At 50.0% G+C, this 23,370-nt stretch overlaps 3 protein-coding genes across 5 annotated transcripts in view; 2 read left to right on the top strand and 1 right to left on the bottom strand.

The window, feature by feature from the left end:
• Window positions 1-878: 878 nt before the first annotated feature.
• LOC114909380 (RING finger protein 222) lies at window positions 879-3,721 on the bottom strand. Of its 2 annotated transcripts, none has more exons than XM_029248071.1 (2): window positions 3,411-3,721; window positions 879-2,333 (listed from the first exon to the last, which is right to left on the bottom strand). In XM_029248071.1, exons 1-2 carry the CDS (start codon window positions 3,464-3,466, stop codon window positions 1,970-1,972), a joined length of 420 nt encoding a protein of 139 aa, XP_029103904.1. In that variant the 5' UTR covers window positions 3,467-3,721; the 3' UTR covers window positions 879-1,969. The 2 variants fall into 2 exon arrangements, with proteins under 2 accessions (XP_029103904.1, XP_029103903.1); XM_029248070.1 differs by having other exon boundaries at window positions 880-2,333; window positions 3,323-3,642.
• An 18-nt stretch (window positions 3,722-3,739) lies between these two features.
• On the top strand, window positions 3,740-7,491 carry sf3b4 (splicing factor 3b, subunit 4). The gene is made up of 7 exons (XM_018745611.2): window positions 3,740-3,829; window positions 4,112-4,277; window positions 4,880-5,008; window positions 5,513-6,055; window positions 6,367-6,540; window positions 6,871-7,032; window positions 7,251-7,491. Exons 2-7 carry the CDS (start codon window positions 4,244-4,246, stop codon window positions 7,418-7,420), a joined length of 1,212 nt encoding a protein of 403 aa, XP_018601127.2. The 5' UTR covers window positions 3,740-3,829; window positions 4,112-4,243; the 3' UTR covers window positions 7,421-7,491.
• A 2,737-nt stretch (window positions 7,492-10,228) lies between these two features.
• The window catches only part of LOC108930427 (synaptic vesicle glycoprotein 2A-like), a 32,644-nt gene continuing 19,502 nt past the window's right edge, over window positions 10,229-23,370 (top strand). For both annotated transcript variants that reach the window (XM_029248403.1, XM_029248405.1), the window contains exon 1: window positions 10,229-10,497. The gene's annotated coding sequence lies outside the window, so the exon portion shown is untranslated. The remainder of the gene's footprint in view (window positions 10,498-23,370) is intronic.

Raw genomic sequence — 23,370 nt, 5'->3', positions numbered from 1 at the left:
CCCTCGTCTCACGGAAGCCATCACCTTGTGATGCGTTTCTCTAACATGTAGTGTTTTACTGCGTTTCTTCACTGAACATCTTCCTTCTGAACTGGAAAACCCGGTTGAGACCTGCAGCCCAGGCGCCTGGCACGACGACGATGGCTTCGCCGTGGTCAGTGGCGAGGATGAGAGCGTTTCCTGGGATGGTGATGAGTCATTTCCCTGTTTTGAAACCTCGAGTGGCTTAAAAACACTTAATCTGGGGGATGTTTACCACGATTTCATCTCAGGCTCACAGCCGCACAGGCGTATTGTGACATCGGAGCTAAAGTCAACTTTGTTGTTTGTACACAGTTCACTTTACGAGCAAAGACGTCTTTATGGCTGACAGGTTTGAGCCTTGACTGGGTGGCTGGGAGTGGACCTTATGAGCAGCTTGTGTTGTTGCTGGGTGCCAAACCATGTTGTCATGGGGGTGCACAGAACCTCCCTCACTGGACCTCTTCAACACCGCGTGTCGAAACCAAAACTAGTGTTGCTCTCTTCTGCAGCTCCACACGAGATGCCTTTTCCAGCCTGTTGTTTTTTATTTTATTTAAATTTTTTTTTTTTTTTACTTAAGAACCCAGCTGGTCCGACAAGGTGCTGAAAACCCAAACCGCTGAACAATCCCCTTCCCCCACCAGCAGCACCCAGAAGGGGCCACAGTGTTATAGAGGCTGTTTATACACAGGTTGTTTGGGTACGAAGGATGAGCGTTTTTTGCCACTTGTACTGTACGTACAGTTTTTGTACTTATTTAATGACAAAGACGAGTAAAATCCAAGTACTGACTCAACAAAGGGATGTTTGTCTTGTTTATTCTCTATATTAAATCCACTCGTCTTTTGGGTCAGTGGCCTTTGCTCTTACTGACTGAGCAAAGTTAACGCTTGTTACATTTATCAATCCAGCGAAAATACGTTTTCCTTAAAACACCTTGTCGATATATTTTTTAAGTTACTTTATTTAATCAATGTAATACAAATGTAAAAAAATATATAAATGCAATGACACCAAAATGTGTTACTCAAGAACCCACAATACCCTGGTTTTACATGGGAAAGTTTCCAACGAACAGGACAAATGTCACTTAACATAATACAGTCGGTTGGGAACTGGTCATTTTTGGCAGGAAGTGGGGTGGGGGGGGAGGTCCCATCTGTCTCTTCAGGTAGGTGCAAGACAGGTGGAGCACAGCCCCCCCCTGACCCCCAGGGCAACACACTCTTCTTTCATTAACACACCATAATACTGTCTTTCTAGCTGAACATCGATACCCTGCACTCAACCTGAAGGAGTTGGGTTCAAAGCCCACTATTAAATTCCGTACAATTATGGCGGGATTCATTTTTGTAGCACCTCAGTGTTTCTCCCCCCCCCCCCGTAAAGAGTGTCATCCAAGTGACGTCACTGTAGGACAAAATGCCCTGCAAGTCCGTTGCGGCATCATCGCGTACTGCACTTCACAGTGTTTTACCTCACGTGGCTCAGCGGCTCACAAGAGCTCCTTTGGCTTCAGCAGAGCAGCTATGACGAGACTCCGAGGGTTTCGATCAACCGCCCCTACAAACAGGGTAATACGGTAACACTAACAAGGTGTGCCAAACGTGGCTCTGAAAAGAAGTTCAAAGTGTGGTTTGAGGGTGAACTGCTGGTTTGAGATCGCGTTCAAACCACCAGCTTCACGTGACCACAAGCTGGAGCTCAGTGTCCGGTCGTGCACTGACCGCTCGTGGGGTTCTGCCACACTGCCCTTTCCCAGGGGGAACAGTACGAATCGGTGCGACACCCCCCCCCCCCGGACACAATGCAGTTAAGGGGACCGTGGAGACATCAGGTAGGACCTCCGTGGTTAACCCCCTCGTGCTTTGCTCAGTTCGGCAGCGACGGACACGTTCACATGACACGCACTCCTTCGAAAGTCCAATGCGGACCCCTCCAGGGTTCAGTCGCCCGCGACCTCCTCCTCCTCCTCCTTTATGACCTCCAGGTGCAGGGCACTGTGGGAGGTGTTGCCAGGGGCGGTTGGCTGCCGCTCCCCCCCGTCGAGGAGGCCCAGCTCACGCAGGGACTTGCACATAGGGCAGGGGAAGTTGCAGAGACCCTCGATGTCCAGGAAGGCCTGGTTGACGATGCGGTCGGTGCAGGAGTCGCAGAACGTGTGACCGCAGCTCAGTCGCTTCATGTGGCCGTCGTAGGAGATGCAGCCCTGGCAGTGGGGGGGTTCGGAGCCCTGAGACGTCCTGGCGCCGGATGAGCTGCTCTCCAGGCTGCCCTCGTGGCTCCCCGAGCGCTTGCTGGGGGACAAGCTGCCAATCACAACAACGCCGTCACTGGACTGACGGCGGACGTGCGGCGCAACGGGCGTCACACGGCAAGTAAAAGCACAGTGAAACAGAGTGGACAGCGTGAGCCTGCCAGCTCCCTCATCGCTCCTCCAGAACGCCGTCGCGAAATGGACTTGTGCGACGGGAAGGTCGTAGGTTCGAATCCCAGCCGGACCTTCGGGGCCAGCCGATCCGGCATCCCGCGTAACATGGGTTGGATTTGAAAAAAGAGGGGCACGAATGCTCCGAAAGCACGTTCGCACGGGTTCGTGAAAAATTCGAACCCCCCCCCAGGCCCACGACCCCGCAACCTTCTGCCCAAATCTCTGGAATCAGGCGATGATCAAGGAAAGTATGTGGAGGTGCAGGTGTCATTGTGAGGAGGCAGAAATCCTTATCTGCGTTTCCTCCTCGTCTCGTACCTCAGCCTGGAGACAGAGCGGAGGTGCGACGACGAAAACGGCACGGACGCACACACACACGGGGACACACACGCGCCATGAGTACTGCGGTGTGTTTCTGTGTACCAGTGTGAGCTCAAACCACTGACTGAGCGCTGGACAGCGAGGGACGTGTCTCCGAGACACCGAAACACACCTCACCGTTCGTTCGGCTCACCTGTTCCCCCGAAGCCTTTTACACTGTTAACACACCGTTTTACCCGGTTTACCCTTTCATATGAATCGGTCTTTTTGACTGCAGAAATTTAGGGGAAGTACCTTGACCAGACTACAACAGCAGAAGGTGGGATTCGAACCTACAACCTCTAAGTCCGAGAGCAGCAGCTCTAACTATTACGGCACCTGCTGGCGCAGGTTCATATTCCATCACATCAACTTTGACTTCGTGCTCTTAACAGGAGGAGGGGATTAAGCTTTCGCGCTGCTTTCACTGCGCAAAAAGCGCAGCTCCGACTCACTAGACTGAGGCTCGCGGCTGCCGTCACGCCCCCCAACCCCGCGGACACGCACCTCTGCGGACTGGCCGGCGCCCCCCGCATGCAGTCCAATCCCACCGCCGACAAGATCCGCCGCAGGAGCTCCATGGCGCGCGTCTCACCTGTTCCGGTGCGGCACGCGGCTCTGTCCTCCGCAGGGCACCGCTGCTGGGCACATGTCACGCGCTGGGGCTGTCCGGCCGCGGCGGGTGCGCGTGCGTCGCAGCTCGAGCGCTCGGCGCGAGGGTCTCGAGAGCAGACAGGTGTGCGGTGTGGGACGTGCGCGCGGCGCACCTTTGAGCAGCGGCGGCGGCGGGAGGCGCGCGAACAGGCGGAGCGCGCTCTCGGCCCGGGGTGGGGGAAGAGGAGGAGTGGGGGCCGGGATTGAGAACTCGTTCCAAAACCGGTGCGACTGGATTTCTGTCGCTTTCTGCTCGCCACAGGTGACGCGCGTGTTTCTGTGGCGAAAACAGCTCGCGGCTCCTGGACGGGGACGAAATTATTTTGGAAATAATTGGGGTGGCCTCGCGCGGGGTCAGAGGTCAGTGGACCGTGCGACGCTCTGCGCGTGCAGGGCCCTCGCGTCCCGCTTAGTGTCTGCAAAACACACTCGGGCGGACTTTTGTGGAAAACTTAACTCCTGTAATCGAGTTATCCGTCCAAGGCTTAGTCGCACTCCACTCCACTCCACTCTAGTCTAATTCAGGGCTGAACCGACTGCTGGCGTGAGAAAATAAAGTCATAATCGAAACTGGTACATTTAATGCGCGCGCTCAGTGTATAGGAGGGGATCACCAAATATATTTCTTATGTTTCCAACCAGCTTTAATTGAAGAGGGGCTTCCCGGCCGACAGGGGGCGACGCACTTGTGTTTTGTCCTGCGGACTCCTGATAGTGCCGTGGTTCACGAGGGAGAAAGCTTCCGGCGGAAGTCGTCTGCACGCCGTTTTCGACATGGCGGCAGGACCAATTTCGGAGCGCAATCAAGGTAGGATTTGTGCAGCTCATCTAAAACCTGAATGAAAACTTGGCTTAAATCGAGGAAAATTAAATTCCCCGTTTAGCCGCAAGTACTTCCGTTGCAGCTTTGCTAGTTTGAAAGAGCGAATGTGTTCAGAACGAGAGCCTCAACCCGGAACTCAAACAAATAAGCTAGCTGAGCTCTTAGCCTTAAGCTAACTGTTTTGTAAATTCGGAAGAGCACTACCTTACATTAGTGTTTTCTATGCTTCGCATTGTTTGGAACATAAATCCATCCGTGTTTCAGATTTATTACTGGTTCGTAGATATGTTTCTGGTTTTAACGATAAATGAAATATTTTGTGCAGCTTCAGGCTTGCTCTTATTTCTGTGCATATCCGTCGCGTTTACTTTTAATTAATTTAATGCTGTTCGTAGCCTTAAAATTATCCTGGTGCGGCACCATTGGTCAAGATACTTAAGCTGAAATAGTACAGTAAAAATGACCCAGCTCTTCAAATAGGTGTAAGTGGTTTAACATTCATCGTTCTGAAGAAAAACATGATCAGCCAGGTTGATACAACATGTCAATTCTACATCTCATCTTCCTTCTGTGTGACCCCTGTGCAGATGCCACGGTTTACGTGGGTGGCCTGGATGAGAAGGTGTCCGAGCCGCTGCTGTGGGAGCTCTTTCTGCAGGCCGGCCCAGTGGTGAACACGCACATGCCCAAGGACAGGGTGACGGGTCAGCACCAGGGTGAGTTGGACACGAGCAGCTGGAAACCGTGCTCTTCCTGGGTCGCGTGGAGATGAACGGATCCGGCGTTGCGTTGAATGTGCTCGCGATCAGATTTGGAAAACGGCTCAAATGCCTCTGGAACTGCAATTGTGATTTTCCTCTTTAAAAGGGGAAATATTTTTAATTTGCATGGTGTTTGTCTGAGGTAAAATGTTAGTGATTTGGGGGTGAAAAATTGCTCTGCACTAAACATCTGCTAAGATCCAGACAAAAATGTTTTTGGTTCTTTTTTCTTTTCGTGAAGTTGTCCAAGCTCCATGTCCACACCTGTGAAAAGATTTTAAAGGATGAAACATCGTCTATAAAATGGATTTGAACCCAGCTTTTTAGCATCTGCAGGAGATAGTTTAAAAAAACTGTCCTCTAAAGTGGACAGAAATGAAAGGCTGGGTCTTAAGAGAATGTATTCGTGTACTTTCTGAACAGTCCACAATGATGTTGCTGCATCCATTTCTCACCTAGGCTATGGGTTTGTGGAGTTCCTGAGTGAGGAGGATGCTGACTACGCTATAAAGATCATGAACATGATCAAGCTGTATGGCAAACCTATTCGCGTCAACAAGGCCTCTGCCCACAACAAAAACCTGGATGTGGGCGCCAACATCTTCATCGGCAACCTGGACCCTGAGATCGACGAGAAGCTCCTCTACGATACCTTCAGCGCCTTCGGCGTCATCTTGCAGACCCCCAAGATCATGCGGGACCCTGACACCGGTAACTCCAAGGGCTACGCTTTCATCAACTTCGCCAGCTTTGACGCCTCGGACGCCGCCATCGAGGCCATGAACGGCCAGTACCTGTGCAACCGGCCCATCACAGTTTCCTACGCCTTCAAGAAGGACTCTAAGGGCGAGCGACACGGTTCGGCTGCCGAACGCCTGCTGGCCGCTCAGAACCCACTGTCGCAGGCGGATCGGCCTCACCAGCTGTTTGCCGACGCGCCCCCTCCTCCCTCTGCGCCCACCCCTGTGCTCACCACGCTGGGGCCTGGGATCCCCATGCCTGGTTAGTGTTCAGTGTCCCTCTTGCGACTCAATCATGGTTTTTTTTTTTTTTTTTTTTTCTCCCTCTCACTTCCTGTGTCTTTTTCTCTTAATGTTGTGAATTTACTATCGTGTGCCTCACATGACTTTTTCCATCTTTTATGCGTTTTTTTCCTCACATACTTCCCATGTGTTTTTCACTAGCCTGAATTTGTCGTGACTTTTCCTTTTCGGGTTGTTTGAGGTCAGGGAGCCATTACAGCTCAAGAGTGATGCTGGACGTCAGTCTCCTCCACATCTCACTGACTTCCGTTTTGACTTTTTTTCTCGAAGGCCTGCCGCCACCTGGCGCGTTCCCCCCAGTGCCCCCACCAGGCTCCATGCCCCCAGGAATGCCTCCTGGAATGCCAATGCCTCCAGCTCCAGGCACTCCAGGACCTCAGGGAGCAGCGGGAGGTCCACCCCCTGGACCGCCACCATTCCCACCCGCTGGCATGCACCCCCCAGGTAATCCATCCTCACTTCTGCTTTTCTTAATGAGTGTTTTGATATCAAATAATGATTCTGGTTTTCAAAAAAATTAAAAATCAAACTAATCCTAAATACGCTGACCAGTCTAGGGGAAAAGTAAACAAATTACGTTTGTATGTTGTCTCACTATTTCTTCACATTTAAGAGGAACCTTAAGGTATGATGTGTATGTGGATACTGGTGACGACCCGCCTTTTTTTGTGGCTTTTCCTTGCAAAACGCAAGTTTGGGCGCTGTGTCTGTCCCTGGAGACTGGAGTGTTGTCCTCTACATGTCCATGTTCTCGTGTCTCCTCACACCATGCAGGGATGCCTCAGATGCCCATGCCACCTCCTGGCCCACCTGGAATGGTGCCCCCTCCACCGGGCCCCCCCGGCTCCAACCAGAGTCGTGCTCCACCTCCACCGGGCATGCCCCCTCCCCCACCCATGGGAATGCCTCCGAGGGGCCCGTTCGGTCCCCCCATGGGTGAGTCCTGCTGTTGCTGGAGCAGGCGACATTTACGGACATATAATTCTGCCAAAGTTGCTAAATTCAATCATTTTCAGTGTTTACCTTAGCAGATGAGGACCATCACATTAAAGGCTCTGGCTCAGCATGTTGACGTGTTGCGATGCGCGTTACTGTGGTATGTTACTCCATTTTCACTGCTGTCTTGACCTGATCTCTCTCCCACCTTCCTTCAGGTCCACCCATGCCTCCTGGCATGCGGGGCCCCCCTCCGATGCCTCCTCCAGGCTACGGCGGCGGTCCGCCACGCCCGCCTCCATTTGGATTTCAGAGAGGACCCCCCATGCCCCCCCGGCCCCCTCCTGCTCCACCTCGCGGCCCTATGAGGGCCCCCATGCCTACATAGGCGATTCAGATGTTTTTGTTGTTTGCCATTGTACAGTGCTCAAAACGTGACTAATAAAGGTTTTAATACAACCAGTGATGCTGTTTTAAACAACAGGGCTGATGTTGACTGCTTTGAACTGTTAAGTGTGTTTTTAGGCCTTCGCTGTTACGGCATCTTTGAATCTCCTGCGTTTTCAGTACTGGCAGAGTTTGGACTGTGGTGTTAGGTTTTTTTTTTTTTTTTGCATCGTATTGCAGGAAATTTACGGAAATTTTTGCTATTTCGTAACTTGTTCCTGTCAAAGTAAGTAACCTTTTGCTTGGCTATGTGCTAGAGGTATGAAATGTTCCTCATTGTGTTGTCCGGGGGGAGAGATCTATGCAGCCACTATGGGTAATGATAGTGATGTAGTAATTAGCTGCGTATCGGTGTGGAACCATGTAAACACACAATGTAAATTTACTTCAGTTTCCTCAGAGTTTCTCCTTTGCTCTCTAAGTAACAGATTTGTAATGTTAAATATTCTCGTTCTGCATTTTCATCATCTCTTCCCAAGGCAACGTACAATGTTAGGTTTGTATGGTATGCAGGAATGCCCGAGTGGTCTGAGATTTGCATTTTTCTAAGTGTTACAGGACATCTTTGTCTTCATAACTGCTGAGCGCTGGGGCTATTTTGATGAATGTGACTTGTGTTAGAAAGAACGAACATGTGCCCGTCCCCTCTGCAGGGTGAAAGGCTGAGATGTATAAAATCCAGTTTTTCTGCTTCCCGGAGGTTCTTCCGCATGGAGGGTGGTTAAAACAGACCAGAACAGCAGCTAGGGCTTACGTGAATTTTTTACTCTTCATTTATTAGGAAGAAAAACTCCCTTTGGAGAAAACACCAGTATGTTTCCAACCTATTTCTTAAATATGAATTGTTTAATGCCATATTTCAAGTACAGAACAGTATAATGACTCTGACAAGACGGTATGAATTTGGTCGTAACAACAGTTGTATGACATTCAAGCACTTGGTACCAACAAGTGAAAGAATGAATGGGTTTCCTACACTTTCCAAATGACCGGTAAGTGTGTGACATTACCTTAAGATGGGCTGGGGTCATAAAAATGGTATTTACACCTGGTTTGAGGGGGGTATGTCCACGCTGAGAGTTGGTCCACAATTGGCCTTCATACGACAGCGACAGGCACGGTACAAAGGACACACGGCGCTTGACACACTTCACAATGGGCTGTAACTTTGTACTGCCTATTAACTGAAAGGTGTGCTCTAAGAGGTAAACGCGGGCCGTGAAGCAGCCGTTATAAACCCCCACACGACCTGAAATTTTACGATCTCGGCGTCAAACGGTGCGGTAATGTCAGCTGGCCCGGAGCCGAGCGGCAGCGTCCCGACAGCGTCGTTGAATTGCTCTGCTTTATTTACGATCGCTCGGCTGTTTAATGTGCATCATTTTAAAAGTAATGTTCTCTCGGTGGCCTTTGTCTAGAAGTGTGATTTACGTGTTGGACCATCAAGTGCTGATGTGGGCCTCCACCAGCAGGAGAGGGGAGCTCTTTCCGGTGCTTTCCGTTTGGCCGTGCACGTGCGCCCCCTCTTCTCGGCCTTGGTCCACCCACACTCCCGGTGCTCCGGGTCGCTCGTCCTCGGCATCGCCGGCCCTGCGAGGAGCTGCCTGCCAAAGCGGATTAGAGTCAGATCTGCATGTCTGCCTAATAACTCCTGAGCGTGAGACAACCCATCCCACGGTTCCCTCTCTCCTCCTTCCTCCCATCACCCGCCTCCCTGCCTTCCTTCTCGCTGCTTCTCGCACCCTCTCCCACATGCTGCCTCCTGCATTTGGCCTGATGATGTCATCGGCCATGGGAGGGGCTTCAGGTTGGCATGACAACAAAGCCAGGTGCCTGTGTATGTGTGAAAGGAAATAACAGAGGGGGAGGGGCTTTGTCTGTTCAGAGCAAACTAATAAATGTCTATAAATGAGGTATCGCTCTGCACACAGAACGTATTTACTGAGCGCTGATTCACGTTCTTGGAAAAGTCCTAAGACATCAAGTAATATCACATAATATTTGTCTTTTTCCCTTTTGGAAGATGTTTATTTCTTTATTTCTGTCACTGACATGCATTACTGCATTTCGTGTGTGAGACTGATGTTCTCCAAGCCGTGCGGTGTGTTACCGTAGGACTGAACTTCATTGTCACATTTCCCTGCAATTGGTTTTGCATCGCAGCAGCTCTGCCCTGCAGGGTCAGTGACACATCAAAGAAAAGAAGGAAGGATAAATAAGTCGGAAATCAGAAAATAAGGAGATAAGTGAAAAACAAAAAAAAACTAGCAAATCAATAAATAGATGAGTAAACAAATGTGCATTTAACATGTTAGATCTGCATGACTGATTGTAGAAAATTCTGCATAAAATTCAGAGCAAAAGCAGCAGGTTTGAACTCCCAGTAACACACTGACTGGGTTCCTGCGATTTTACTATGTTTTGCTCTCAGATGCCCCTGTATTTGCGCAGATTAGCCTTGGGTATTAGAAATGAGGGGCATGAAGAATGAGGGAGTCACCCCCCACCCCAGTGCCTCTCAACCTCTGTTTCATGGGTCTATATGAACAACCAGAACTGGAAAAGACCCAAACACACTGCTGCAAAATTCACTTTTACCCTTTTTACACACACACACAACACGAGCCACATCTTTCAGGGTGATTCATTTTTTTCTGCCCCATCAGGCATCCAAACATTTGTCGGTATGATGATGATTTTTTTTTTTTTTTTTCCAATTATTACGTTTTTCAGCGCAAGTGACCTTAAGGTGGCGGAGATGCTCATGAATCAGGTGCGATAATAAACTCGGGTCCGTCGACGAACGCGGGTAGTTCCCCCTCCCGGGGGGGTGGGGGGAGAGCAGCTCGAGCCCCTCCGTTCCGAGCTACAGTGGTGTGTTCCTCCCCAGGACGGAGCGCCGCTCACACACGGCGGATGCTCGCGCAGTGCCGCCTTGCTTCTCCCCCCGACACACACACACACACACAACCGCCGGCATCGCGCAGCATCCCTGGCGCAGAGGAGAAGAAGAAGAAGGTAAGGTGGAGTGTGTGTTGTGTGTGTGTGTGTGTGTGAGAGACGAGACGAGAGTCGTTCTGAGTGACCGCTTTTCACGAAGCCGAACGCGCGTAAAGGGCAGAAGGAGCTCCTGACAACACACACACACACACACACACTCGAACAAAACACACACCGCCGGCGGCTTCAATTCAAAACACCGCGTTTCGCCTCTCCGACGTGTGTGTGTGTGTGTGTGTGTCCGGCTCTGGACCAAGTTAGTGCCACTGACCGTGTGTGTGTGTGTGTGTGAGGCGATCATGACATGATGATGTGAAATGTGACGATATGATGAAAATCCCGTGCGCCGCTGTGCGAGACACAGAGTCCCCTCCGCGCGCACCTTCGTCCTTCTCCCTTTTGCTTCGTGCCGTTCATTTTATTCGCTAATGAACGCGCGCGTGCCGTGGTATTTCGACACCCTCCCGTATTGCGCGCGCTGCGGCGCCGGGTGCGCGAGACGCCAGTTCTCGGTTCTTTCCGTGGGGAGAACGACAAAAACAGCCAGGGTTTCCGGAGTGGCTCGTGCGCTTTCAGCGCGATACGACCGTCATCACACATTCGCCATGATGATGCTCGCGCGAGTTGAGCCTTCTTGGTGGTCCGTTTGACCTTGGCAGGACCTCCCGATGCTGATGAGATGATGGGAATGGTGGAGAAGGCTGAGATGATGCTGAAGGGTGCGGTGATGGTGCGGAAGGCTGAGATGATGGTGATAGTAGTGATGGTGCTGAAGCCTGAAGTGAAGCCTGAGATGATCATAGAACATCATGAAGGCCTTAGAAGGCCGAGATGATCGTGGTTATGATGCTTAAAGCTGCGGTCCTCGTGAGACTCCGCTGAACCAGGTCCCTGTCCGGAGCTGAGCTGATTTAGCCATCAGAAGACACTTCACTCCGAGTCACTCGGTGCTGATGGGAAATGCTGTGTCCTTCAGCTTCGCGAGGGCTACATCCAACAGCCTCACCCCACCAAGGCTCCATGTAAAGAATGTCACTTCTGGGTCTTGCAGCTCATGAATTGACAAGCTGCTGCCTAGTGAAGCGTGTCGTGAATACAGCTGACCATTGTGATGCTGTATTATTTGGTCAAGTGCACAGTCACATTCTAGTTGAGACTCGTTTGAAGACAAAAATTCAAGGTAGACGTGGCGATCAGTGCTGGAGTACGGTGCTATACATGCAGATAGCCACAGCTGATGGGTTCCAGCAGCTTAGTGTTGGCTCTTGGCAGGAAATGGGTTAACTGTATTTCTCCTGCCTACATGATGGAGGCCCATGCGTCTCGCACAGCTGTGCCTCTACACGTAGATCTTCAGTCCTCAGATGTGGCAGTGTGGCTCTGTCTCCCTGCCTTTCCTCATCCCAGACCTTCCTGTACTAGCGAAACCTCTTGAACTCAAGTCCTCCCATTGGGCTCACGCAAACATTTTGCTTCATCTTCGGCTTCCTCAAGGCTGTTCCGCTCCAGCCAGGCTCACGAGCGTGACCCCATTCCGGGAGGAAAACGGGGCGAGAACATCGATGATCCAATGTGATGAACCTCTAGGTGAAACTCTGGGAGATGTTGCAAGCTGCCGAGAAGGAGAACTTGTGACCCTGGATGGATCTCCGAGCCCTAACTCTTGGTGCTGTGGTGTAGCGAGGTGCGATGTGGTGTTTGCGCTCTAATCAACGACGAATCGCTTTCTGGTTCGCTCGAGTCCCGGTTTGTGCAGGAAGTCGAGCCCCGTTCTCTAAACGATCCCAGGTGCAAACTGTGAGCTCGCCGCCTCGTTCCAGCCCGGTGAGATCCGCCCCAGCTTTTCTACCTCCTGGACCACGAGAATAGACCAAAAGCTGTGGCCTTCTGGCCCCCAGCAGCTTGACCGGGTCATTCGGTTGTTTACACACGGGGTTCGTATGGGGCTCTCGCCTCATCGTCTCCATCATCTCCCTGTCGATCGGCAGCAGCAGCCCCTCCCGTGCATGGTGCCTTTTTTTGGGCGCAGTCGTGAGCGCAACGCCGCGAGGCGGGAGAGGCTGCGAAAGGTGACGGCTGACGGGCTTGCGGTGCTTATCGATCCCTCCCGGCAGTCACAGGATCATTGGCGCTAGGCCTGTTAATGCTGTCGATTGGTGTGTGGTGTGAGGTCACTGCTGTAGATCAAGCAAGATGGAGGGGGGGCAGCATGGAACAGCAAGCTTGAAGGGCGTCTGCGCGTGTCGATGTGACGGGACCGATCGTGCTCAGGCGTCCACTCCAATCCACCCGCTGGTGGTGTTGGAGGTGTCGGTGGTGATTTCGATGGTGAGACGTCCGTCGCTCCTGACAGTCTCCTCTCTACCCGCTGGTCACTGGAGATCCCCCAGTGCTCAGTAGCGCCCCTTATGGTTCATCTCGTCCCCTGTGGGGGATCTTTTTGCAGGGACGGTTTTATTCCAGGCTCTCAGGTTGCGTCACACTTAGATGACCTTGATGGCCGACAGGTAATTTGCAGAACATAGTGACCCGTCCTTTTTGTTGCGTTAAATCAGACTTGTTCTCAAGCAAGCAGTGACCTACGACTGCAGTGTCTATTTACTTAATGAGTCATTGCCTCGGTGGCAACTTTTTAATTCCATTTATACAAATATACATGAGTTTTTTTTTAATTCATTCAAATGTGGTAGGATTTCTGGATCGCCCTCAGCAAGTTAATGTCCAGATATCGCATATTTGGGCAGCCGCAGTATGCAGCCTTTAAAAAACATAAATTCTAAATCCAGGATGGAGCGATTTAGGAACGGCGCCCAGTTTTTCAAAGCAGGCTTATTTAATGTTTCTCTACAAAGCGAGAAATATGTTTCTTTCATGTTTACACTTTAAAGGCAGAATAAATAGCTCAACTGGTAGAGACACATGGCTAATATACCGATAGGTGTTGACAAGTACAGCTAAATGGTGATACACTAACAGCCAAAGTCAGCTACTGGGCCATTTTTGCATTTGATTTATGGTATTTCTGCTCCCGTATGGTTTTTATATAATGAATTTTTTTTTTTTTTTCCTGTAAGTTAAATGCAAGGGTGCGATACATTTCTTTTAAGGTCACTTAGTTGAACTGCATCACCTTAACACATATTCTCAGGGCTACAAATATTGTTGTGTGGGTGGTAATAATAACAGCGACTGGTGATAAACACATTTTCTCCTTATAGCCATGAAAAGGTTGACGAATTGCACACGAACCTGGTTCATTTACGGATCCCACTGCTGACACCACGTCTTTTCCAACAAGAGACGGTGGTTTTTCGCAATTAGAGTCTACGACCTATCACTTCCTTTCTGTTCGACATGGAAAGCTGATCCTCATCCAGTGTGGGGAATCCCCAAAGGTCCGGTCGAGGTCCCAGGTGGGTCTCTCCATGTCAAACCAGTTCGACAGCCTCGCTTCAACGGTTTCCCTCCTATAAGCTTCCGCAGCAGTGCAAACAGCCAAAGTCCCGTTTGCTCATCCCTCAGAGATGCGTTAGCCTTCCGACCGCACAGCACCCAGGGATAATTGTCCTTTTTTCAAGAGGACAGGCACGACGGGAGGCGGCCGTAAAACACGCGTCACTCAGCGCCTCCGGCCCGCGGCCCACCCGGCTCTGACTTTCATTGCACTTCTATCGGCGTATCTGGGATCGAGGACTCGCAGTGATCTCCACCTCAATCCCTGGCACAACCTGCTGCGCGGCGCGACCGGGTAGATCATTTGCTGAGGACAGACAGAGTGTCATCGTCACCGCATCTCTTAGCGGTGCCTGTGCAGTGCGTTATAGTGGCACATCGTGCTGTTTGTTTGCAACGCTGATCCCCCGAGCGACAGACTGGTCCCTCAAATCTTGCGACCTCTCCGCCATCCCAGGGCTAGTCCTTCCTCGTCCTCACTCCTTCTATGTATTCGCATCGCATCGTGCCAGAACTGTGGAACTGAGCACAATGGAGAAACCCGATCACCACGGAATCTGAGAAACGTTAGACCTCTTCCGATCCAGCTTGGGGAAAACCCTTCTGTGCTTGATGTGCCAGGCAGTCTCGGGTAGGTGGTGCATTGGTAAAGGAGTGCGGTTGACGGTGAAAAGGACTTAGAGCTGCGGTATGATGGGGTGAGCAGCTCCGACAGTGTAGCCTGGGTGACTTTATGTTCTGCAGTCATATGGCATAGCTCTCGTGTTCCAACTTCTCCGTTCCCTGCTTGGCTCAAAGGTTAATGTCGAGGCACCAGTGTTGCACTTTACTCAGTCACAATTTACAGACCCAGCTTTACCTGTGTTCTCCACACGAATGGCGATCAAGGTGCGCATAGTCGCCCATCCTCTGATATTTGTTCATGCACTCATGTAAAATGCAATTCCTGTTCGCCGCCGCAATGCTGAATGAACCAAGGACGGCATTTGAGGAGGAAGCTAAGGTGAACTGTAACTCCCCCGCTTTGTATTTGTAACACGAAAGTATGAACTTTCCGTGAGATGCTGCATGTGGTGCCCTGGAAGAGTGGATGGTGGATATTAGAAATAAATGGCTGCTTTAATGCGGTAAAAGAGCACAGAGCAACAGACAGGAATGGAGTGAGATTGGGATGTGCTTTCGAGTCTCCTTCATCTCAGTGGGGCTTCAGCTGAACCTCCAGAGAAGCAACGCAGTGGAATAACAGTCCAGGGTGTTCTTGTCTCCGCAGTAGAGCGCTGACACTCATTTACATTTTAACCCGTGACTTTTCCATGAGATCAGTCCTGTAGTCTTCAGGTACTACCTCTCTGCGATGCCTTTTTCGTGGCGGCCGGCAGAGCGTGGTCAAACGCATTTTCCCAATTCGTGACGAATCGCGTGAGAAGATGCACTGTTAGAATTTAATTTAATTTGCGTCACTGCATCGATCAGCCTGTGAAAAGAACAAGCAGTATGTTTGTTGACATGTTTTTGTTGGTGCATTGATTTTTTTGGAGCTCGCTTGCTCCGCTGTCTGCCTCTGGGTAAACCCATCCGGTCCCTCTGTCCCCAAAAATGGTACGGTCCACAGCGTTTTTTTTTTCCTCATTGAGCAGCTGTCTTAAAAAATTGAGTTTGTGCTGTTTATAGCTGCATTCACACTCTCCATGTAACCGTGGCTTTTCTCATAATTTCTAGCTGTTAATATGACGTGATAAATATGTGTACATTGCACAACACAACATGGAAATGTGAAGCTTCTGCAAAAAATCAGATGGAAACATTGTTCCGGAAGCCACAGCTCAGTTCCTGCAGAATACAGAAAATTGTAGTGGGTCAGGATCTTAAAGTGCTCGCTTTGTAGTCACGACAACCTACAAATCCAGTGCTCTTCAGACGTATGTATAATTAAGCCATCAAACTGGGTGCCGAGTGACTCATGCTCGCTTTACTCTGCACCATCCAGTGTTTGGTTAAATCCTTCATATCATCTCGGGCTGCTCCCATCGTGTGTTTCTTCAGGGGGAGGGATGTTGGGATAGAGGAATACACTCTTTTTTTTTTCGTCCACGTTGATGATGGGAAGCCACCGCCTTGGCTGTGGGTACCGCTGCCAACTGGAGACAAGCTGCAGAAGCCACGTACAGTGAGTGGTAATGAAAACTCCCCCCCACCTACTACTTTACGCCCTTTCCATTGTCCTCCTCTGTGTGCATCATAAGTAGTTGTCACCACAAGTACTTTGTACCGGAACACGGTTCGCTCAGATCCACCGAGGGAATTGTAGTGTTGTACTCTTGAGCAGGATACACTACGCAGAATTCTGAGTTATTGTTGTAGCAACACTGCTGACTGTCTGTCATACCCATTGGTGAAAGGGTTGGACATGTTAACTATGGCTAACTCTGTTTATTCAAGGGGGGGTAGTGTTTTTTCCATTTGGCCACCAGCGTTGCTGCTCGCTGTCTCTGACTTCCGTCCCGTTGCGGTTGTACAAAGGTTTAATCCTTCCATGTTTGCTGATCGTGATGAAGGACCCCTTGCCGCTGTCCACGTTGTCTCTGCAAGTGGAAACTTTGCCTGAACCTCAGTGACAGACTGGTCCAGCTGAAGGAGAAGAAGCTAAAGACCCCCCACCCTAGATGGAAGACACAGCAAATTTGAGCAACTCTGAAAAGGAAACATTGCGCTTTCAAAATCAAGTGCTGCAACCAAGTAAATATTGAACACGGACGACTGTCGAAGTGAATGACAGCAGCAGCGAATAGTCCTCTTTCTGTGGTAAGAGAATAACCTCTGTTGAAGGGTACAGTTGTAGGGTAAACAATGTTTTTTGTCTTTATCCCTCCTGCAGGAAGCTTGTTAACCACAACTCTACCTGCTACCTTCACTCATCTGCTCATGTGCAGAGGCTTTTTTGAAACTGATCGTGTCTATATGGAAAATTCCACGTCTTCTCCTTGTCCTTTTAACCCTGCATGTGATGAAACAGGAAATATTTACTCAAAGCTAATTTGACATTAACACCGGTCCACAGGGGTCGGGACGCTCGGCTCATTACTGCGCTGGTTCTGTTCTCATGGGCACTTAAATTCTGCCATATGGGACAAAAACTTCATCAGCTGGGGTCAAAAATCGAGTTTTTCCCATTGGCTTTTGTGTGGAGTGATAGAAGGTCCTTATGACAAGCTATGTGTCTGCGTGCTCGGACCACACCGTGCCGGGGCATGTGTCCAGCATGCCACTGGGGTCAGCGATCTGGAAGACTGAGCAGCCAGAGCCAGAAATAACAGTTTTGTCTTGAAAAGAGTGCACCTAGTTGGGCTCTCCCATGCTTACCGCACAGCTCTCGCACTCAGGCTCATTGGGAACCCTCCACCGGTGACTTGTTTAAATCATGACCTTCAGTTGCTGAGGATTCACCTTGTGTCCCGTTGCCTTTGTACCCCGGTCATTGTTCTGGTTTGCCTGTTCCAGAGTCTCGACGGTTCAGTGATTTCCTTGCTGTCTGATGGTGTTCGGCATCCTCCCGTTTGGGTTGCTTGATGCTCCTCGTGGCCATCCCCGCATCCAGGGCCCGGTGAACCGTCGATGCTTCATGTAAAGGGTGCTCTCAAGGTCTGGTTAGGTGTACTAGCAATGAGTAATAATGATGGGAATGCAGGTGGGCTCCCAGAGCCGTGGTCCCTGTCAGCAAGTCGGGATTTTGACAACCAGAATGCTGCTTCTTCTCGGCTCAGCAGTCAGCTCACGTCACTGCTCTCCTCCTGAGGGTTTTTTCCCCCCACTGTTAATTCTGCACCACTGAGATAGGCTTGAGCCAAGGTGGGGTGGCTGGGGTGCAGACCTGAGCATTTCACACTACTCCTCTCTTCCTTCCTCCAGTCCCACCCTGCCTGAATGTTTGTGTGTTTTCCTGCACTTCTTAGATATGTTTCATATTCAGGAAGTATTTAACAAGTGATAATTAAATGTGCAGGTGTCATACAGGAGTTTGTTTGCATAGGCTATGCCTTCCAGTACGCATATTAGGCCTTCCATCCCAACCCACAAGCATACACTCAGAAATACACACTAGAGGCTTATTATGGAGCAATTAAAAAGACTGGAGTGTGTATGGAAGGATCTGAAGGCAGCACTCTCATTAATGAAACAGCAGGCAGGCTTCTTGCAGAAGAAGAGGTTCAGGAGGGCGGTGACCGAGACATCAGGTTACGCGCACATGAAAGCGACGTCGGGATTCCTGACGGCTCAGACCCCACCCCCCTTTAACCTGAGATTGGCTGGCTGTCTCCATAGCACCGTGGAGGTGGGACTCAGGTGCATCAGCTCTCCTGCCAAGCTAATGGGCTCGCTCAGTTGCCAGCTAATGGCCCAATCTGTTTCTGTCCTTTCTGTCATACCCCCTTCCTTTTCGTATTTGGACGGAATCCCTCGAGGTGCACATCACAGCCCTGCTTCTCTCTCTCTCTCTCTCTCTCGCTCTCTCGCTCTCTTTCACTCTCCTCCATCTGCTCTTACTTTCTCTAATAAACCATTTAAACTGATGCTGTACAAAACTGCCCAATCCCATCCACTGTCTGACCCCTGATACCATAATCCCAGCACCCTCCATCAGGATTATGTCTTCAGATTAGCTACTTTATGTGGCTGCCAAATAAGACCCTGTAAAAGCTGCATAACACATAAATAAAAGTTATCTGCTTATCGCTGATCTCGGCCGAACGCTGCTGTGGCTGAACGCGGCAAACGTAAAGAGGTTCTTATTCATGCCCGTGTGCTTGAAACGGGCCTTTTTACTCAGCCGTGTAGTCCAGGAAAAGACAAATTAAGTCACCTCCCAGCAGCAGACAGCAGATTTCCGGAGGAACTGCGGCTGTGATGGTGTGTGATGAACATCTTGAGTCGCTGGCTTCACATCTGCATTCTGGCTCTTGGATCCATGTTGGTGTCGCAGCAGCAGTTCACCGCATGCCTGCTCTGCCGTCACACTGGTACTTTTCCTCTCGATACCGCTTCAGCGGGATGGTCATGCCCACCTTTTCTTCTATCGCAGTCCGGCTGCTGTGTAATTGCTGGGTTTCTGACACCATCCCAACCCCCTCAAGCTTCTTGCTCCCCTGGCTCTACGCCACATGATGCTGTTGAACCTTTTTTAGGACATGACCCCAGGCCAAGGTGCTCTGTGGCATTTTGTGGCTGCCAAAAGATGTGTCTGTGTGGACCTCAGAGTCCGCGCTGTTGGGACAGCGAGATAAAGCGGACCAGCAGGGAGATGGAGCACCTTGCAGTGCTGTGAGTCGTTGAAAAAGGAGAAGGAATTTAGCTCTCTTACTGACAGATTAAGAAATGCCTGCCAAGCATCTCTTGGCTGTTTTCTTGGATCATGCCGGTGGCCCCATTTGATGTTGTAAACCGCCCCCCCCGGGACTTATAGAGAATTTCCCCTACAAGACAGAGCAGATGGTTCCAGAATGACATAGCGACATTTAGTCCATGACTTATCTGTGCATGCTTTGGAAATATCCTTCCAAACGTTTCAGCGGTTATGGTAACTGTAGTGGTTTTTCAAATCTACCCTGTGGTGGGAGCCCTAAATTCTGTTTCTGGATGTCGAGACCTTAAGAATAAGTAAAATATGTTGAGGATTGAGTATATTAAGTTATGATATGTCAAAACGCCTGGAAACAGATTCATCCACTCACATACATGTATACTATGGGCAAGTTAGAATTACCAGTTCACCCGAAACACATGTTTTTGGACTGTGGGAGGAAACAAGAGCACCCAGATGTAACCCACATGAACAATCAAATTCCACACAGGCTGAACAGAGATTAAACATGTATCGCACAATCCAGGCACATGTGCTCCCTGCTGCAACACAATGCCACCCACCAGTACTATACATACTGTACGTATATTAACATAATATTTTATTTGTAACCTCCTGCTCACTTTCTTAGACACATCTATGTCGTTAATATTTTGCCTTTTTGTTATAAAATAGCTCATTTTTAGAAGCACTGTAACAATTCCATTGAGAGTAATGAACACATTTCAGTGCGATACAATTTTCCACAATTTTTATATAGCTTTATATAGTAACATTTTTTTTCAGAATTCAACACACTTAAAATTCCGAGCATGAAAGCACTGCTAAAGATAACCTCATTTATTTTTACGTGGGCAAACTCTTTATCTCCTCTGTGGGGAAGAAACACAATCTACACAACCTGTTGACCAGGTTCCGAGTTGCTATGGGAACCTGAAAGCGCTGTTTGGCAACCTATTATTTTATCAAGCTAATAACATGATATTAGCCCCTGAAAAGTAATTAAATATTTGCATAATGTAAACTGACGGCCGAGGAGAGAAGGTAACCACCGGCGCTGCCAAGGAAGATGTGTTCATGGGCTGTTTCTAAGGAAAGCCTTATCGCCATTGGCACCTGTACCAAACTGATTGGAAAAAGCAGCGAAATTCCTTCATTTACAGACCAGCTCCCATCTGCAGATTCGCATCTCATACATTAACCAGGCGTCACCTGAATAACCGAATGAATTTAAAACGTCAGCGGAGCCAAGCGGACTGGTTAATTTTGCATCGATAAGAAATTAAATCGGTACTCAACTTAAAAAGGGGGGTGCGGGGGCACAGCGGGTTTGGCTGGGTCCTGCTGTCTAGCGGGTCTGGGGTTCGAGTCCCGCTTGGGGTGCCTCGCGACGGACTGGCGTCCCGTCCTGGGTGTGTCCCCTCCCCCTCCAGCCTTACGCTCTGTGTTGCCGGGTTAGGCTCCGGTTCCCCGCGACCCCGTATGGGACAAGTGGTTCAGATGGTGTGTGTGTGTGTGTGTGTGTGTGTGTGAGAGATCTAATTCACGAGAGCTGCTGGCCAGACTTGTGTAGCTCATAGTCCTGGACAGCCGAATGTCTACTAGACCGAACGTGGTTCAGGCACCTTGCTGAGCATGATGACTGATGATTTCCTTTTGGGAACAGAACCTGCATCCTTAGGTGTTCACCATGTAACCCTTCACAGACCTATAATTTTTCTTGCTCTCGAGGGGGGTGTTACCATTCTATCGACAGTTCATCGATGACCCAATGCTTTCTCCACCAGCTTCTGTCCCTCCTGTTCGCTGTTAAAAACTCATTCTCGTTCAGCTCCTACAGAGTTGTTGCCACGATGCGTAACTTCATAGCAAGCATGAAATACCGTATCTGCAAAAACAGGCCAGGGAAATATTAGTGTCCATAAATATTCGAATGGCCTGTCAGTATTTGGACATAGTGGACTGCTAGTGTCTGGTAGTGTCGTGTTGTGTAACACATAGTGTCAGTCGCAGGTAGGGTGTGTATATAGGGTATCTACCATAAGCAGTGTCTTTGAGTAAACACCGCAGTGGCCAAGCGATTAGTGCTGACGCTTTAAAACGAGCTTCAGGGCAACACACCAAGCATTGTGCTGCTATTTGTCCTGCTGCAAATGTTTTTTGGGCACATGCCGATTGATTGACTTATCAGCGGCTCGCACATTAGCCGGCGCCGCTCTCGCCTTTGTCCTCTTAATTACCCAGGCGCCGTGGCCACCTGCTCGCTCACGTTCCGGGAAGAAAGGCTGCTCTGACGCCGCGGTCCGCCCAGCACCCCGGTCTCCAAACACACAACCCCCGAACGTCACGGGGTTTCCGGGGACCAAACCCGCCCTCCCGATGTAGTGTTATCAGAGAGTCTTCTCGATGTCACTGTCATCTTTTCTCACCTGTCCTCGTATTTCAGAGCTTTTGCTTCGCACGGGCAGGGCTGGGTGGGTGTTTATCGACACAGCGAAGAAGATGGAGCACCTGCAATTACGGCAGCACCGTGGCCCTCGCCGTCATTAGCTGGGCTGGCGGAGAAGGAATGTTAATGGGGGTGCAGTCCGGCGGATATAAGGAACTGGGTGAGAGTTAAAAACGCGGCTTTGCCGATATGGGATCCTGCTGACAGGTGGTTTTGTGCTGAGGAAGTGGAGTCCCATGCCATCCAAGTGTCACGTCACATCCTAGGCTATGAGCAGGACTTGAACGGGGGCTCCTACTGCCACAAGCAGCAGACAGGTCGGTTTCCATGCCTCTGTACACTGATCCGAAACAACGAGAGAAACCCGAAAAGGTCACTGCAGAAGTTGCCCTTCAAGCCTTGATAACATCATCACACGCAACGATCTCTCTGCCTTTTTACAACTCCATCCTGTTCGTGGCGATGACATGGCACAAGCTGACGTGGAGGTACTGGATCTTGAGAAAAGCCCGGTAAAATCAGTGAGCTGTTTTGCGCCGCTAGATAAATTCATCGATAATTTACTTATTTTGCTGATGCCTTTCTCCAAGGCAGCTTACACTGTTACGTTGCTCACAATTATTCTCTCATTTTTACAGAGGGGCAACCTTTAGGTGAGCGATTCGGAGTAAGTATGATCATGGGTACCACAGCGATGAGCAGTATTTGAACCTGAGTCATATATTGAATTAGCGGGATTTACTGTCTTTGGGGCTCCCTTAAGAGGACTTGGCCAGTCGAAATGGGCCTGGAAATTGTCTCATATGGTCATTTTCATTTTGATTTCTGTGACATTAAGCAGCAGATGAGGCAGACAGGTTGAAATGCCGTCGTGTGGAAGGATGACGATCTGTCGGAATAATTATTCAAGGCACACAGTCTATGTCGGGCTGACATCTCAGTTAGTCTGGGGACCCGGGAAAGCACTGGGGACGCAAGCAGGTTTTTACAAACACACCGAGAACCAGGGCTGTCAGCGTCTCTATTATTGATTTACCCGGCAGCCCCTATTTCTCACTTCCTGGATGGATTATACAACTCATCATATCGGTTACAATTGCTAGTCATTCAGAGCGGCATCGAGGAGCCTGTGGGCACGTGTCAAACGGCTCACTGTGTCGAGGAGTATGATGCTCGTGGACCACATCACACCTACATTACATCCTGGACTTCTGCAACCCCAGAGCCCGAATGGCTGAACCCAGAGCCAAAATGGCTACTGCCAGAGCCCAAATGGCTGTCCCCGCCCTGCAGTTTCTCTATTACTGTGTCAATATTGCATGATCTCCATTCAGAAGCATTAGCATTTGCATTGCCATTGCATCATGATGCTTTGATTTGCAAAAACTGATCACTTCCTGTCCAGAAAGGCTGCTTCACAGCCTCAGGACCCAATGGGGTGTGTCCCGCAGTGTTTTTTTTACCCTACCGCCGAAAGCACATCTCAGAAATCCTGTTCACTGTCTCAAGCCCATGCATCCGAAGTGTAGTAGCACCGCGTCCGGGAGCCCACGCAATGCAGAAAGACGAGCTGCTGACGTCAGCGTTCGCACATTGCGTTGGCTCACAGTCACGCATGAGCCAGGCCTGGCCA

This window comes from Scleropages formosus, chromosome 23, assembly GCF_900964775.1.
Source record: "Scleropages formosus chromosome 23, fSclFor1.1, whole genome shotgun sequence".
NCBI lineage: Eukaryota > Metazoa > Chordata > Actinopteri > Osteoglossiformes > Osteoglossidae > Scleropages > Scleropages formosus.
This window is presented reverse-complemented; position numbering and strand designations above follow the sequence as displayed.